The 18,450-nt window shown below is 43.9% G+C and overlaps 1 protein-coding gene across 6 annotated transcripts in view; it reads left to right on the forward strand.

Moving 5' to 3' along the window:
* The window catches only part of PEAR1 (platelet endothelial aggregation receptor 1), a 443,307-nt gene that overhangs the window by 391,649 nt on the left and 33,208 nt on the right, over nucleotides 1-18,450 (forward strand). For all 6 annotated transcript variants that reach the window (XM_056545694.1, XM_056545692.1, XM_056545693.1 and 3 more), the window contains 6 exons: nucleotides 138-266; nucleotides 15,487-15,615; nucleotides 15,861-15,989; nucleotides 16,307-16,435; nucleotides 17,635-17,847; nucleotides 18,127-18,242. In XM_056545694.1, the coding sequence (XP_056401669.1) occupies nucleotides 138-266; nucleotides 15,487-15,615; nucleotides 15,861-15,989; nucleotides 16,307-16,435; nucleotides 17,635-17,847; nucleotides 18,127-18,242 (845 nt within the window). The remainder of the gene's footprint in view (nucleotides 1-137; nucleotides 267-15,486; nucleotides 15,616-15,860; nucleotides 15,990-16,306; nucleotides 16,436-17,634; nucleotides 17,848-18,126; nucleotides 18,243-18,450) is intronic.

Raw genomic sequence — 18,450 nt, forward strand, 5'->3', positions numbered from 1 at the left:
CTTACTGGCCTATTATTTGAACAGTATTATCAAAGTTTTAATTTCTTTTATTGGTGACTCCCATTCATATTTTGCTAGAGACTTCCACAGACCTGATTCAACCAAGACACACTTTGCATGCTTTATTATCTTCTCAGCCTGTTCGCCAGGATTTTGGGGGAAGGATTGTGCCCATTCTTGTTACTGTCAATATGGAGGACACTGCAGTCCTATAGATGGAAGATGTGACTGCCTACCAGGCTGGACTGGAAAGACATGCTCTGATGGTAATGCAGCTCTATTATTTTAGGTATGGGGTGGATGATGGGTGCTATTGTCAAGTTCCTTGGGGTAAGTCATTGTCAAAAATGCCAACAGAAGTTATCAATAAGCATGGAGATATTCTATGAAGGGCACAGTATACACTTCAGACAGAATCTACTATATTGATTGTATGCAGGACTGATGCTACCTTAACCCCTTAAGGACCGAGCCCTTTTTCACCTTAAGGACCAGAGCATTTTTTGAACATCTGACCACTGTCCCTTTAAACATTAATAACTCTGGAATGCTTTTAGTTATCATTCTGATTCCGAGACAGTTTTTTCGTGACATATTCTACTTTAACATAGTGATAACATTTTGTCGTAACTTGCACCTTTCTTAGTGAACAATCCCAAAATTTGATGAAAAAATTGAAAATTTAGCATTTTTCTAATTTTGAAGCTCTCTGCTTGTAAGGAAAATGGATATTCAAATAAAATTTCTTTTTGGGTCACATATACAATATGTCTACTTTATGTTTGCATCATAAAATTGATGAGTTTTTACTTTTGGAAGACACCAGAGGGCTTCAAAGTTCTGCAGCAAATTTCCAATTTTTCACAAAATTTTGAAATTCGATATTTTTCAGGGACCAGTTCAGTTTTGAAGTGGATTTGAAGGGTCTTCATATTAGAAATACCCCATAAATTACCCCATTATAAAAACTACACCCCCCAAAGTATTCAAAATGACATTCAGTCAGGGTTTTAACCCTTTAGGTGTTTCACAGGAATAGCAGCAAATATATTTGTAAACCAATAGTTACATATATTTGTAACCCAATTTCTCTCGAGTAAGCACATACCTCATATGTCCATGTAAAGTGTTCGGTGGGCGCAGTAGAGGGCTCAGAAGGGAAGGAGCGACAAGGGGATTTTGGAGAGAACATTTTTCTGAAATGGTTTTTGGGGGGCATGTCACATTTAGGAAGCCCCTAGGGTACCAAAACAGCAAAAAAAAACACATGGCATACCATTTTGGAAACTAGACCCCTAGAGGAACGTAACAAGGAATTAAGTGAGCCTTAATACCCCACAGGTGTTTCATGACTTTTGCAAATGTAAAAAAAAAATTTTTTACCTAAAATGCTTGTTTTCCCAAAAATTTTACATTTTTAAAAAGGGTAATAGCAGAAAATACCCCCCAAAATTTGAAGCCCAATTTCCCCCGATTCAGAAAACACCCCATATGGGGGTGAAAAGTGCTCTGCTGGCGCACTACAGGTCTCAGAAGAGAAGGAGTCACATTTGGCTTTTTTGAAGGAAATTTTGCTCTGGGGGCATGCCGCATTTAGGAAGCCCCTATGGTGCCAGGACAGCAAAAAAAAAAAAAAACCACAGGGGTTTCACGACTTTTGCATAAGTAAAAAAAAATAATAATGTTTTACCTAAAATGCTTGGTTTCCCAAAAAATGTACATTTTTACAAAGGGTAATAGCAGAAAATACCCCCCAAAATTTGAAGCCCAATTTCTCCCGATTCAGAAAACACCCCATATGGGGGGTGAAAAGTGCTCTGCTGGCGCACTACAGGTCTCAGAAGTGAAGGAGTCACATTTGGCTTTTTTGAAGGAAATTTTGCTCTGGGGGCATGCCGCATTTAGGAAGCCCTTATGGTGCCAGGACAGCAAAAAAAAAACACATGGCATACCATTTTGGAAACAAGACCCCTTGGGGAACATAACAAGGGGTAAAGTGAGCCTTAATACCCCACAGGGGTTTCACGACTTTTGCATAAGTAAAAAAAAAAAAAAATTTTTACCTAAAATGCTTGGTTTCCCCAAAAATGTACATTTTTACAAAGGGTTAAAGCAGAAAATACCCCCCAAAATTTGAAGCCCAATTTCTCCCGATTCAGAAAACACCCCATATGGGGGTGAAAAGTGCTCTGCTGGCGCACTACAGGTCTCAGAAGAGAATGAGTCATATTTGGCTTTTTTGAAGGAAATTTTGCTCTGGGGCATGCCGCATTTAGGAAGCCCCTACGGTGCCAGGACAGCAAAAAAGAAACCACATGGCATACCATTTTGGAAACTAGACCCCTTGGGGAACGTAACAAGGGGTAAAGTGAACCTTAATACCCCACAGGGGTTTAACGACTTTTGCATAAGTAAAAAAAAATAAAAAATTTTTTACCTAAAATGCTTGGTTTCCCCAAAAATGTACATTTTTACAAAGGGTTAAAGCAGAAAATACCCCCAAAACTTGAAGCCCAATTTCTCCTGATTCAGAAAACACCCCATACAGGGGTGAAAAGTGCTCTGCTGGTGCACTACAGGTCTCAGGAGAGAAGGAGTCACATTTGGCTTTTTTGAAGGAAATTTTGCTCTGGGGGCATGCCGCATTTAGGAAGCCCCTAGGGTGCCAGGACAGCAAAAAAAAAAAAAACACATGGCATACCATTTTGGAAACTAGACCCCTTGAGGAACGTAACAAGGAATTAAGTGAGCCTTAATACCCCACAGGTGTTTCATGACTTTTGCAAATGTAAAAAAAAAAAATTTACCTAAAATGCTTGTTTTCCCAAAAATGTTACATTTTTAAAAAGGGTAATAGCAGAAAATACCCCCCAAAATTTGAAGCACAATTTCTCCCGATTCAGAAAATACCCCATATGGGGGTGAAAAGTGCTCTGCTGGCGCACTACAGGTCTCAGAAGAGAAGGAGTCACATTTGGCTTTTTTGAAGGAAATTTTGCTCTGGGGGCATGCCCCATTTAGGAAGCCCCTATGGTGCCAGGACAGCAAAAAAAAAAACCACATGGCATACCATTTTGGAAACTAGACCCCTTGGGGAACGTAACAAGGGGTAAAGTGAGCCTTAATATCCCACAGGGGTTTCACGACTTTTGCATACGTAAAAAAAAAACATTTTGTTTTTTACCTAAAATGCTTGGTTTCCCAAAAAATGTACATTTTTACAAAGGGTTAAAGCAGAAAATCCCTCCCAAAATTTGAAGCCCAATTTCTCCCGATTCAGAAAACACCCCATATGGGGGGTGAAAAGTGCTCTGCTGGCGCACTACAGGTCTCAGAAGAGAAGGAGTCACATTTGGCTTTTTTGAAGGAAATTTTGCTCTGGGGGCATGCCGCATTTAGGAAGCCCCTATGGTGCCAGGACAGCAAAAAAAAACACATGGCATACCATTTTGGAAGCTAGACCCCTTGGGGAACGTAACAAGGGGTAAAGTGAGCCTTAATACCCCACAGGGGTTTCACGACTTTTGCATAAGTAAAAAAAAAAATGTTTTACCTAAAATGCTTGGTTTCTCAAAAAATGTAAATTTTTACAAAGGGTTAAAGCAGAAAATACCCCCCAAAATTTGAAGCCCAATTTCTCCCTATTCAGAAAACACCCCATATGGGGGGTGAAAAGTGCTCTGCTGGCACAATACAGGTCTCAGAAGAGAAGGAGTCACATTTGGCTTTTTTGAAGGAAATTTAGCTCTGGGGGCATGCCGCATTTAGGAAGCCCCTATGGTGCCAGGACAGCAAAAAAAAAACACATGGCATACCATTTTGGAAACTAGACCCCTTGGGGAACGTAACAAGGGGTAAAGTGAGCCTTAATACCCCACAGGGGTTTCACGACTTTTGCATAAGTAAAAAAAAAATGTTTTACCTAAAATGCTTGGTTTCCCAAAAAATTAACATTTTTACAAAGGGTTAAAGCAGAAAATACCCCCCAAAATTTGAAGCCCAATTTCTCCCGATTCAGAAAACACCCCATATGGGGGTGAAAAATGCTCTGCTGGCGCACTACAGGTCTCAGAAGAGAAGGAGTCACATTTGGCTTTTTTGAAGGAAATTTTGCTCTGGGGGCATGCCGCATTTAGGAAGCCCCTATGGTGCCAGGACAGCAAAAAAAGAAACCACATGGCATACCATTTTGGAAACTAGACCCCTTGGGGAACGTAACAAGGGGTAAAGTGAGCCTTAATATCCCACAGGGGTTTCACGACTTTTGCATACGTAAAAAAAAAAATTTGTTTTTTACCTAAAATGCTTGGTTTCCCAAAAAATGTACATTTTTACAAAGGGTTAAAGCAGAAAATCCCTCCCAAAATTTGAAGCCCAATTTCTCCCGATTCAGAAAACACCCCATATGGGGGGTGAAAAGTGCTCTGCTGGCGCACTACAGGTCTCAGAAGAGAAGGAGTCACATTTGGCTTTTTTGAAGGAAATTTTGCTCTGGGGGCATGCCGCATTTAGGAAGCCCCTATTGTGCCAGGACAGCAAAAAAAAAACACATGGCATACCATTTTGGAAACTAGACCCCTTGGGGAACGTAACAAGGGGTAAAGTGAGCCTTAATACCCCACAGGGGTTTCACGACTTTTGCATAAGTGCATAAGTAAAAAAAAAAAAAAATGTTTTACCTAAAATGCTTGGTTTCCCAAAAAATGTACATTTTTACAAAGGGTTAAAGCAGAAAATACCCCCCAAAATTTGAAGCCCAATTTCTCCCGATTCAGAAAACACCCCATAAGGGGGGGAAAAGTGCTCTGCTGGCGCACTACAGGTCTCAGAAGAGAATGAGTCATATTTGGCTTTTTGGAAGGAAATTTTGCTCTGGGGGCATGCCGCATTTAGGAAGCCCTTATGGTGCCAGGAGAGCAAAAAAAGGAACCACATGGCATACCATTTTGGAAACTAGACCCCTTGGGGAACGTAACAAGGGGTAAAGTGAACCTTAATACCCCACAGGGGTTTCACGACTTTTGCATAAGTAAAAAAAAAAAAAAATTTTTTTACCTAAAATGCTTGGTTTCCCAAAAAATTTACATTTTTACAAAGGGTTAAAGCAGAAAATACCCCCCAAAATTTGAAGCCCAATTTCTCCCGATTCAGAAAACACCCCATATGGGGGTGAAAAATGCTCTGCTGGCGCACTACAGGTCTCAGAAGAGAAGGAGTCCCATTTTGGCTGATGGTGTTACCCCAAATGTTTCATTTTCACATTGGGGTAATAGGGCAAAAGGCCCCCAAAATTTGTAGAACAAATTTGTCTGAGAAAAAAAAATACCCCATATGTGAATGTAAATTGCTCTGTGGATGCACTACAATGCTCAGAATAGAAGGAGTGAAAATTTTGTTGAAATTGAAGTCGGGGGTCGTGTGCATTTATAAAGCCCCCAAAAGCAAAAATAAACCCACATGTGACACCATTTTAGAAACTACACCCCTCAATGAACGTAACAAGGGGTACAGTGGGAAATAACACCTCACAGGTTTTTTGAAAAGTGGTCCATAAATTGGAAAATTTTATTTTTTTACACTAAAATGCTGGTGTTACCCAATTTTTTACATTTTCACAAGGGGTAATATGAGATATTGGGTTACAACTTTTTGAGGGCTTTTCCCCCTGACTATAAAAATACATCCACATATGGGGTAACGTGCTGGGCGGGCGCACAACAAGGCTCAGAAGTCATAGAGGTCACTTTGTATTTGTGGCCTTTGGCATATCAGTAGCTGACGGTTACATACATTCCGAGGAAAATACAAAAATGAAACACCCACATGTGACACCATTACAGAAAGTACCCACCCTGAGGAATGGGTATAGGGGTAAAGAGGACATTTTTAACGCACAGGTGTTTCCTAAATTTATTTTCCAGGAATGGATGAAGGGTAGCTTTTGAAAATTGCAATTTTCAACCTATGCTCTGCTTCATCTTTCTGGAAATAACTAACATGTGACTCCGAATTGTCGCCTGGAAATACGACAGAGCTCAGCGAGAACTCTTCGCATTTGAGGTGGATGTTTGTTACGGACCTAACAGTTACATACATTCAGAGGAAAATACAAGAAAGGAACACCCACATGGGAAGGTGTATAGGGTGAAGTGGACATTTGGAACAGACGGGTGTTCCCTTCATTTATTTTGCAGGAATGGATGAAGAGTACTATAGGGGGAAGAAAATTGCAATTTTAGAACTGATATGCCAATTATTTTCCCAGAATGATGACCCAGAGTACAGCCAAAAGTAAAAATGATGCCCGCCCCAAACCCTATACTCTGAATCATCATTCTGGGAAGGGGATGTGTGGGGCCGTCCCTATTCTGTTACCTCAAATGCGCAACCCGCTTAGGTGGGGAGAGAGAGCGTTGCGCATTTGAGGCAACTGCAAACCTCCAATGCTGTTGACATTTTTTGGAGGACAAAGATATTATGAGGGGGATTGGGAAAGAGGTTTTGGGTTTGTTTTTTTGGGGTAGGGTATTTTGGTATAAAATTTGGAAGTCAATGTACCCTGGACTGGTACATTGGAGCCGAATTCTGGGGAATTAAAATCAGGGAAAAGGATAAAAAATGTAGTACTCCATGGAAGTGTGATACTCCCTGAAGCAGTTTTTAACGCAGAGGCCCGGATGATCGGGGCAAGTGTCACACTGATTGGTGGTCTCCTTCCGAATCCCCCTCTTGTGACACAATCTGCATTTTTTCTGAGATTGTCCCTTCTTTCCAGTGTGGGGGACCTCACCTTCAAAGTGTTGGCCGGGGACGATCCGGGGCACTGAAGTTCCAGAGGTGCTCTGACCCGCTCTTTGGCGGTCACCAAAGATGAGGGCCCTTAGAACTACCTCTTGGAACTCCAGGTATGTCCCTGTGTTGCCAACATTCTGGTACAGTATAAAAGAGTGGTACATGGCAACCCGTACCATGTAGACCGCAACCTTTTTATACCATACACGTGTTTTCCGCATGGCATTATATGGCTTGAGGACTTGATCAGAAAGATCAACTCCCCCCATATACCGATTGTAGTCCAGAATACAATCGGGCTTGAGGACCGGTCCCGCGGTATCTCGCACAGGGACAGGGGTGCTGCCATTCCCATGAATTGTGGTGAGCATAAGGACATCCCTCTTGTCCTTATACCAGACCAACAACAGGTTCTCATGGGAAAAGGCACGGGACTCACCCCGGGGGATAGGAGCATGTAGGGGATGGGGCGGAAGGCCTCTTTGATTCTTCCGGACTGTCCCACAAGCGACCGTGGATCTGGCGGCGAGGGATGTGAAGAGAGGGATACTAGTATAAAAGTTATCCACGTAAAGGTGGTAACCTTTATCTAGCAATGGGTGCAAAAGGCCCCAAACGATTTTCCCGCTAACACCCAGAGTGGGGGGACATTCTGGGGGTTCAAAACGGGAATCTCGTCCCTCATACGCTATAAACTTGCAAGTGTACCCGGAGGTACTCTCGCAAACTTTATACATCTTCACGCCATACCGCGCTCGCTTGGTAGGGATTGCCAGAAGCTGTATTGCCAGAGTCTCCCCTTGAAGCTGATGAGCGACTCATCAATAGAGACCTCCCGCCCCGGGACATAGGCCTCCCAAAATCTGGCCCCGAAGTGATTGATGACCGGCCTGATTTTATACAGGCGGTCATACGCGGGATCAGTTCGGGGGGACATGCCGCATTATCAGCATAATGCAAACATCTCCGAATGGCCTCGAACCGGGAACATGCCATGGCCATACTGTAGAGGGGTGTCTGGTAAAAGACGTCCCTAGTCCAATATTGCCTGACACTGGGTTTTTTAACTATATCCATATGCAGCGCGAGGCCCCAAAATGTCCTAATTTCGGCTGCATCGACTGGAGTCACGCCGCCGGGTCTAGCTAAAAGTGAGCCCGGGTTAGCGGCGACGAACTGTTGGGCGTACAGATTTGTCTGTGTAACCATCAAATTAACAAAGTCGTCACTGAAAAAATTGACCGAAAAAGTCCTTTTCAGTGAACCCGGCGATGTTAATTTTGATTCCTGAGTTGCCAACAAACTCAGGAATCATGGGCTCGTGGTCCGCTGGCTCAGCCCAGTCAAGTTCTCCGGTACAATGTACCAGTTATCTTGGCAGGGGGGCTTCACTAGTATGAGCGCCAAGGGGACTCATACTAGCATGGGGCACAGGGTCAAGGGCAGAGGAGGTTTGCGGCACCGCACGGCGGCGTCTCCGCCGCCTTGGTGGCTCATAATCAGAACTAAATGATGAGGAGGACGATGAAATAAGGAAGGTGGGGTCTTCATCGTCCTCAGAGCCGCTCTCGGTGTCGGAGGCAATTATGTCATATGCCTCCTCCGCCGAAAACACTCTGCGGGCCATTTCCCTACTCTAATGGGGATACGGGGGTGTGTGTGTGTGTGGGGGGGGGGGAAACTTTATTGGTGTGTGTGCTGCGTGTGGTGTGGTGGGATACTACCTCCCTAACCCGCCCTAACCCTCCCTAACCTAACCTAACTAAACTAACCCGCCCTAACAGAAAAAAATATAAAATAAAAAGGGGACTTTAAAAAAAAAAAAAAAGGGGGACTTCTAGCGCAAAAAAGCCCTGCGCAAAAAAAAAGCGTTTATCTAATCAGTGGTGTGCACACTGGTTAGCGCTTGTGGCGGCAGGGGGCACAGAAGTCAGTGGGGGGTCTGGCCACTCAGCCCAGAACAGTGGCTGGTGGCTTGTTCACAGACCCCCACACAAAAAACCCGAAAAATAAAATAAAAAAACGCTTTACCCCGAAAAAAAATGCACCCACCTGAACCCCAAAAAACGCTGATCAGTGATAAATCACTGACAGCGGTGAGGCACGCCGCACACACAGTACACGCCTGCTACTGGTGGCACGGACCGCCTATGGGTGCAAAAACACTTTAGAAAACGGAAAAAAAAGCTCCGGCACCACAAAAAAAAACGCCGATCAGTACTACGGGACTGATCAGCGGTGAGTGGGCTTTAACAAACGGTGGCGGACCGCTCTTTTATAACTAAGAGGGTCCGCACACACGCTTAGGAAAAAAAAAAAAAAAGATCTGCACCAAAAAAAAAGGCTGGCGGCCGACCACAGACCCAGCAGGGCCGGGGTCACGCAGCTAAAGGTGCTACGGACCCACGGACAACCACTGAGGTAAGCGGTGGAAAAAAAAAGGCTTTTTTTTTTTTAACCCTAACCTGTCCCTACCTAATCTAAAGCTTACCCTGTGTGATTTCTGTGCCAAGGGGCCGCAGAAAGGGGGCAAGGGGCACTTTTTTCAACTGAGGGGATGGTGGGCAGCACGGGACTCCGTCCTGCACACCAGATCTGAGTGGAATGGCGGGCAGAACAGAGCAACGTGCTCCTAGCCCCCACCATCCCCTCCCATTACATTGTGATTGGTGTGGCCACTTTGGCCACCCAATCACAACTGTACTGAGGGGGGTGGCCACAATGCCAGCCCCCTGTAGAGCATGGATGGTGATTGGTGGTGTATACTACACCACCAGTCACCATCTATATCCGGGTCACAGGGTGACATGTGACCCTGATGGCCCGGAACCGCTGCAGAACACCGGTATAGGAGGTCCTCCGGCTCCGATCCCCGCCCGGCGGGCGGCGGGGAACGGAATCGCAGCGCATCGCTTGTCTGAATTGACGAGCGATGCGCTGCGATAGCCGACATGGGGGGAAATAATGACCCCCTGGGTGATATGCCGGGATGCCTGCTGAACGATTTCAGCAGGCATCCGGCTCCGGCGCTCCTCCGGCTAGCGGCGGGGGCCGGAAATGCTCAAGGCGTATCCATATGCCCTCGGTCCTTAAGGACTATGTCCTTAAGGGGTTAAGGCAGTTTAGGTAGCTGCTTAAGGGGGTACTCCAGTGGGAAACATTATATTTTTTTTTTTTAAATCAACTGGTGCCAGAAGTTAAACAGATTTGTAAATGACTTCTATTTAAAAATATTTACCTTTCCAGTACTTTTTAGCAGCTGTATGCTACAGAGGAAATTATTTTCTTTTTGAATTTCTTTTTTGTCTTGTCCACAGTGCTCTCTGCTGACATCTCTGTCCATGTCAGGAACTTAACAGAGCAACATATGTTTGCAATGGGAATTTTCTCCTGCTCTGGACAATTCCTGATACGGGCATCAGGTGTCAGCAGAGAGCACTGTGGACAAGACAAAAAAGAAATTCAAAAAGAAAAGAGTTTCCTCTGTAGCATACAGCTGCTAAAAAGTACTGAAAGTTTTTTTTTCTTTTTAACTATGCCATTTACAAATCTGTTTAACTTTTTGGCACAAGTTGATTTAAAAAAAAAATGTTTTCCACCGGAGTACCCCTTTAACCTCTTAAGGACCCAGGACGTACGGGGACATCCCCGCACCCTGGGCTTTAAGGACCCAGGACGTCCCCGTACGTCCTGTCGTTTTCCGGTCCCTGCCACGCGCCAGGCAGAGATCGGAAGCGGATGCCTGCTGAAATGCTTCAGCAGGCATCCAGGGCAAACGCCAGGGGGGCCATGTTTGCCCCCCATGTCGGCGCAAATCGCGAGGGAAATCGCCCCTGCGATCTGCGGCGATAACGGGCCGATCGGGTCTCTGGGACCCGACCGCCCGGTAATTTTGCATGAGTCCCGGTTGTCACAGACAGCCAGGACCCTGCTGAAGTATAGGAGCGAGGTGGCAAGCCTGCCACCTCCTCCTATCAACTGCGATTCGTCGGTTAGTTAACCGACCAATTGCAGGGGGGGGGGGGGGTTACTTCCTCCTGCCCGGCCCCTGGAAGTCCGGAGAGAGGACGGGAGGAAGACCGGAGGACGCGGCGGGGGACGGGGGAGTGCTGGGACCCAGGCCCCGGTACTTACCTCGTCCCTGAAGACCCAGATCCCGGCGGCGGAGACGGCGGTGGTGGCGACAGGTGAGTTGATCTTCGGCGGTGGCGAAAAGCGATCTGGACTGCTCCATCTGGTCCCCTTACACTACAACTCCCAGCATGCCCAGACAGCCCTTGGCGTCTGGGCTTGCTGGGAGTTGCAGTTTTGCAACATCTGGAGGTCCACAGTTTGGAGACCACTGTGCCCTTCCAGATGTTGCAAAACTACACATCCTCAGCATGCCCTTACTATCCAGGCATGCTGGGAGTTGTAGTTCTGTAACATCTGGCCCTTCAGATGTTGCAGAACTACAACTCCCAGCATGCCTGGACAGTTTTGGCATACTGGGAGTTGTAGTTTTGCAACATCTGGAAGGGCACAGATTAGGAACCACTGCATTAGTGGTCTGCAAACTGTAGTCCTCCAGATGTTGCAAAACTACAACTCCCAGCATGCTGGGAGTTGTAGTTCGGCAACATCTGGCTCTAAAGATGTTGCCGAACTACTACTTCCAGCATGCCTGAGAATGTTTGGGAGTTGTGGAGGCACACTGGTTGGGAAACATTGTCTGTTTCCTAACTCAGTGTTTCCCAACCTGTGTGCCTCCAGCTGTTGCAAAACTATAACTACCAGCATGCACTAATAGACTGTGCATGCTGGGAGTTGTAGTTTTGCAACAGGTGAAGCCCCCCCCCCTGTGAATGTACAGTGTACATTCACACGAGCAGGGGGCTTACAGTGAGTATCAGGCTGCAAGTTTGCGATGCAGCAAATTTTGCGCGGCAGCTCAAACTTGCAGCGGGAAACTCGCTGTAATCCCCCACCAGTGTGACTGTACCCTAAAAACACTACACTACACTATCACAAAATAAAATAAAAAGTAAAAAACACTACATATACACATACATAAAAATGAAAAACGTATGGTACGCCAAAACGTCTGGTTTCCAAAATGGAGCCTACAGCTGTTGCAAAACAACAACTCCCAGTATTGCCGGTCAGCTGTTGACTGTCCAAGCATGCTGGGAGTTTTGAAACAGCTGGAGGCACCCTGTTTGGGAATCACTGGCATAGTGATTCATGCCTCAAATGCACATGGCGCTCTCACTTCGGAGCCCTGTCGTATTTCAAGGCAACAGTTTAGGGCCACATATGGGGTATCGCCATGCTCGGGAGAAATTTTGGGGGGCTTTTCTCCTTTAACCCCTTATGAAAAGGTGAAGTTGGGGTCTACACCAGCATGTTAGTGTAAAAAAAAATATATTTTTACACTAACATGCTGGTGTTGCCCTATACTTTTCATTTTGACAAGAGGTAAAAGGGAAAAAAGACCCCCAAAATTTGTAATGCAATTTCTCCCGACTACGGAGATACCCCATATGTGGGCACAAAGTGCTCTGGGGGCGCACAGCAAGGCCCAGAAGGGAGAGTGCACCATGTACATTTGAGGTGATTTGCACAGGGGTGTCTGATTGTTACAGCGGTTTGACAAACTCAAAAAAACAAAAACTCACATGTGACCCCATTTCGGAAATTACACCCCTCATGGAATGTAATGAGGGGTGCAGTGAGAATTTACACCCCACTGGTGTCTGACAGATCTTTGGAACAGTGGGCTGTGCAAATTAAAAATTTCGTACAGCCCACTGTTCCAAAGATCTGACAGACACCAGTGGGGGATAAATGCTCACTTTACCCCTTGTTACGTTCCCCAAGGGGTCTAGTTTCCAAAATGGTATGCCATGTGGGGATTATTTTGCTGTCCTGGCACCATAGGGGCTTCCTAAGTGCGACATGCCCCCGAGCAAAATTTGCTCTCAAAAAGCCAAATATGACTCCTTCTCTTCTGAGCATTGTAGTTTGCCCGTAGTGCACTTCAGGTCAACTTATGGGGTACCTCCATACTCAGAAGAGATGGGGTCACAAATTTTGAGGGGTAATTTCTGCTATTAACCCATGAAAAAATGTGAAATTTGGGGGGGAAACACACATTTTAGTGAAAATTTTTTATTTTTCTTTACGTATGCAAAAGTCATGAAACCCCTGTGGGCTATTAAGGCTCACTTTATTCCTTGTTATGTTCCTCAAGAGGTCTAGTTTCCAAAATGGTATGCCATGTGGGTATTTTTTGCTGTCCTGGCACCATAGGGGCTTCCTAAGTGCGACATGCCCCCGAGCAAAATTTGCTCTCAAAAAGCCAAATATGACTCCTTCTCTTCTGAGCATTGTAGTTTGCCCGTAGTGCACTTCAGGTCAACTTATGGGGTACCTCCATACTCAGAAGAGATGGTGTTACAAATTGGGGGTATTTTCTGCTATTAACCCTTGCAAAAATGTGAAATTTGGGGGAAACACACATTTTAGTGAAATTTTTTAAAACATTTTTTACATATGCAAAAGTCGTGAAACACCTGTGGGGTATTAAGGCTTACTTCATTCCTTGTTATATTCCTCAAGGGGTCTAGTTTCCAAAATGGTATGCCATGTGTTTTATTTTTTTGCTGTTCTGGTACCATAAGGGGCTTCCTAAATGCAACATGCCCCCCAAAAACCATTTCAGAAAAACATACTCTCCAAAATCCCCTTGTCGCTCCTTCACTTCTGAGCCCTCTACTGCGCCCGTCGAACACTTTACATAGACATATGAGGTATGTGCTTACTCAAGAGAAATTGGGCTACAAACAAAAGTATACATTTTCTCCTTTTACCCCTTGTAAAAATTCAAAAATTGGGTCTACAAGAACATGCGAGTGTAAAAAATGAAGATTGTGAATTTTCTCCATCACTTTGCTGCTATTCCTGTGAAACACCTAAAGGGTTAAAACGCTGACTGAATGTAATTTTGAATACTTTGGGGGTGCAGTTTTTATAATGGGGTCATTTGTGGGGTATTTCTAAGATGAAGACCCTTCAAAACCACTTCAAACTTGAACTGGTCCCTGAAAAATTGCCAGTTTGGAAATTTTGTGAAAAATTGGAAAATTGCTGCTGAACTTTGAAGCCCTCTGGTGTCTTCCAAAAGTAAAAACACGTCAATTTTATGATACAAACATGAAGTAGACATATTGGAAATGTGAATTTAAAAAAAATTATTTGGAATATCCATTTTCCTTACAAGCAGAGAGCTTCAAAGTTAGAAAAATGCAAAATTTTCAAATTTTTCATAAAATTTGGGGATTTTTCACCAAGAAAGGATGCAAGTATCGACAAAATGTTTCCACTATGTTAAAGTAGAATATGTCACGAAAAAACAATCTCGGAATCAGAATGATAACTAAAAGCATTCCAGAGTTATTAATGTTTAAAGTGACAGAGGTCAGATGTGCAAAAAATGGCCGGGTCCTAAGGTGTAAAATGGCTGAATCCTTAAAGTGTACCTGCCGTCAACAAAAACTTTTTATATAACGTAGATAATACCATTATATGTATATTTGTAATATACATTGGTTAAAAAATGTGTATACTTTTGTCCCTACAGCTATTGTTTGTGTGTCTCTATGAGGAGTCCAAATACAGGAAGTATGGATGGATAAGCAGGGCTCTGTACACTTAGGACATGCAGGGCTCTCCACACTGAGGCTCTATGACATGCCCCTGGCTCACACATCAGGATGATTGACAAGCCAGGAGCCTGCACAGATCCCTGCTTCTCCTGCCTTCACTTCCTGTATTTGGACTCCTCCTAGAGACACACAGGGAATAGCTGCAGGGACAGTATTTTTTCACCCAAAAATATACACATTTTTAACCAATGTATATTACAAATATACATATAATGATATTATCTACATTATATCAAAAGTTTTTTTTTGGCGACAGGTACACTTTAAGGGGTTAAGGGCACTGAGCCGTGCGGGTATTGAGGGAATCAGTTCAGAGAGGATTAGTGCTGGCTGGATGGCTGTGAACCAGTGTATTGAAGATTTGTGCGCCCTGAAGAATCCTGCATCTGCTCCACTCAGCAGCTCCCAGGGCACTGGAATCCTTCAGAACAGTGGTGGCAGAACTGCATTGCAAAGTGTGTGTGTGTGTGTGGGGGGGGGGGGTAATACCTGCATCTGTGCTGGGGGAAGTGTGACAGTGCTTCACTCACCATGCACAGCGATGCACCCACGAGCCTGCTCCCCAGCCATACCAAAACAGAAGTGAAGTCCTTCTCCTGACTGACTCCAAATGACTCCTCCAGTTTAGATCGTGACTTCACAGTCAGGCAAAGGGACATCTCTGCTGCTCTTTTCTATGCTTACCTGGTCATGTGACTAAAAGAGCGGAGCAGCAAGGATGTCCTTTGCCTGACTGTGAAGTCACGATCTGAACCGGAGGAGTCACTTGGAGTCAGTTAGGAGAAGGACTTCACTTCTGTTTCAGTATGGCTGGGGAGCAGGCTCGTGGGTGAATCGCTGTGCATGGTGAGTGAAACACTGTCACACTTCCCCCAGCAGAATATTTGTACTGGAGCATTACAAATGTGGCTGTTACGAAAATGCACCTTTGCCTGTGTAGACTAAAATCTTTGTACCAGCCCTGATTGTATGGCATTTTTTATTTCAGCTTGTCCTCTAGGGCTATGGGGGAAAGATTGCACTAATATCTGTTCTTGCCAAAATGGAGGACAATGTAATGCTATTGATGGGACTTGTCGCTGCCTTGCAGGATGGAATGGGAAAACATGTTCTGAAGGTAAGTCTAAAGGGCTTGAGGGACTTTATGTTAGTTAAAAGGGGTTAAGCAGAATACTCCTCCATTATCTGGCTCTTTTATGTTCCAAATTGCTCATAGTATATGAGTATATGTAGTTTATGATTAAATATAGTGAAACCGCTGATGTGGCAATGCACAAAACTATATTAATGTCATGTTCAATGATGCTTGATGTCTCTGTGCTAAGAGCTGTTTGTGATGTACAGTGTGTTCTGCTGTGCTAGTGTGCCCTCTAGGGACGTTCGGAGAAAACTGTATGAACAAATGCAGATGCCAAAATGGAGCGGAATGTGATCATATTACTGGAAAGTGCTCCTGCTTGCCTGGATATCATGGACCCTACTGTGATAATCGTAAGTGGAAATTGCAGGGTTAGGGGGTTTCTATCAATTATAATTTACTAATTTATTAAAAATAGATCTCAAGTATTAATATTATATAGAGGCCACTATCTCTGGATGATACATATCTGCTGTTCACTGAGTTCAGTGTTGGTTGCATTTTAGCTCTGCTCCATTAGGGCACAATTGTGACCAGTGATTCCAGTCTAGCTGCAATGTCTATAAAAGTCTGAAATCCATATTGTTTCTCATCAGAATCACACACTGTTATTTGCTATTTTTTTTTTTTTATATATACCTTTAATAACATGTACTATATTCTTCAACAGGCTGCCCTCCTAGGACATACGGGCTCAAATGCTACCAGGTCTGTGATTGTCTCCACAATTCCACCTGTGACCACGTGACTGGTCATTGCCAATGTGAGGCTGGTTGGTCTGGTGCACGTTGTGAAAAAGGTATGCAGATCAGGATGGTATATAATGATATAAATCATTTATTATAGTTGTGCTCAATTTTTGAATACTCTGGCAGAAATTGTGAAATTTTAGCATTGATTTAGAAAATATGATTAATCATGCAAAAAACTGTCTTGGTACCAGTCATTTAAAAAAACTTTTGTAATGTCATACAGTCAAGTCAAACATTTTTGTAGGTCGTGGTCTGAGTGTTCAGGCCCTGACCGATGACGAGAACAAACCAGGTGAAGTATGTGTTTAGCACATTCTCTTCCAGATCTGTGTCATATGTCAATGCAAGTCTAATAGACACAGAGCGGGGGCAGTAGCATGCTGCTGGGCACCTCTCTACCATCTCGTTTATATCATAGGTTGGGGTCTGAACACTCGGAACATTGTCCCTAGGACATTTTACTTTAAGGATAGTGATCATATAAAGCCATTCATTATCACACACTTGTTTGGCTCCTTTAGAAATCAAAATGATGTCAGAAATTACCCAAATGACCCTGATCAAAATATTAGATACCCTTGATGTTTGGCCTTGTTACAGACGCACAAGGTGAAACACATGTTAAGAGAGCAGTTAACGGTTGAAGAGGTTACCCATGTTTTGAAAACATTTTTAAAGTAAAAACTGTGACCCCCCACCGATCCTGCACTGATTCCTTGTTTAGCCTCAAGTCAGCACTCCATTGTTAGCTTAGGAGCAAATGTCATGTGACCGCTGTAGCCCATCAGCATCCTTGGGGGGGTCATGCTCTGTACTCCTGGCATCACTGCTCGGTAATGTAAGCCATGATGCAAGGAGTATAAAGCGTGAGCGCCGAGGTCGCTGATTGACAGTAGAGGTTATGTAATATCTGCCGCTGGAATTAGTAGAATAACAGGGAAACAAGACCATGGATTGGGGTTTGTTCAGAATCATTATTATCAGTGTCACTCGCACTACCAACCAGTACCAACAGGTTAGTGTGGGTGACAATGATGACTGATTCCCTTTGAATATTGATTTTGATCATATCTGCAATTTGTGTATTTGCTATGACCATCCTTTAGGTGTGGCTATCATCATTTTGTTCAGGGTAAACCCTTAGGTACAAGAGGCACTGCAGTTAATTATAGTGAGTGCAGGTATTTTAAAGTGCCATTTTACTGATATCCTTCATGACTACTTAAAAAATTTCCTTTTTATGCAGCACTTGATGTCCCATTTACAATGGTTCCAAAGACATCTGTGAGTGCAGATTCCATTGGACCCATGATTGGTATCATCGCCCTGGTAATTTTGGTGGTCGCATTAATTGCGCTATTTCTGGTCTACCGTCACTGGCAGAAAGACAAGGAGAGTCATAACTTAGCCGTGTCATACACATCAACCAGACCAGCCAGCTCTGTCTATGAAGTTCCAGGTAAATACAAAAATGTAACCATACAAGATATTAAGGGCATGTTCATATGGCCGAAAGCTAGAAAATCCTGAATAGAAAAAGTAATAAGTCACTCCTTTTTCTGCACAAAAAAATGTGATACACATTTTGTAAATCTTGAGATTTTTTTTAGGTAAAACTATGCACTTTTTGAGGTGGAAATCTGTTGTTTCCTTGTCAAATGCATTTTTTTGGACATGTGAACATGCCCTTAACGTATGTCTGTTGGCCAATGATCTAATTATGCCTTTGTCTTTACAGATGTGCCTCCAAGTTACATGCACTATTACACCAACCCCAGCTATCACACGCTGTCTCAGTGTGTCCCTAACCCACCTCCTGTGCCAAGCAACCAGGACAGACCAGGCTCCAAGAAGGTAAATGTGCCCTTATGATCTTATGTGCCCTTATAATGTGCTCTACAGAGTTCAGAGGTCAGGTATGAAAGATTATTCAGGAACCATGGTGTATAATAATTCCACTGCTTAAAGGGGTACTCCACTGGAAAACATTTTCTTTTAAATCAACTGGTGCCAGAAAGTTAAACAGATTTGTAAATTACTTCTATTAAAAAATGCAATCCTT

This window comes from Hyla sarda, chromosome 11 (assembly GCF_029499605.1).
Source record: "Hyla sarda isolate aHylSar1 chromosome 11, aHylSar1.hap1, whole genome shotgun sequence".
Classification (NCBI taxonomy): Eukaryota; Metazoa; Chordata; class Amphibia; order Anura; family Hylidae; genus Hyla; species Hyla sarda.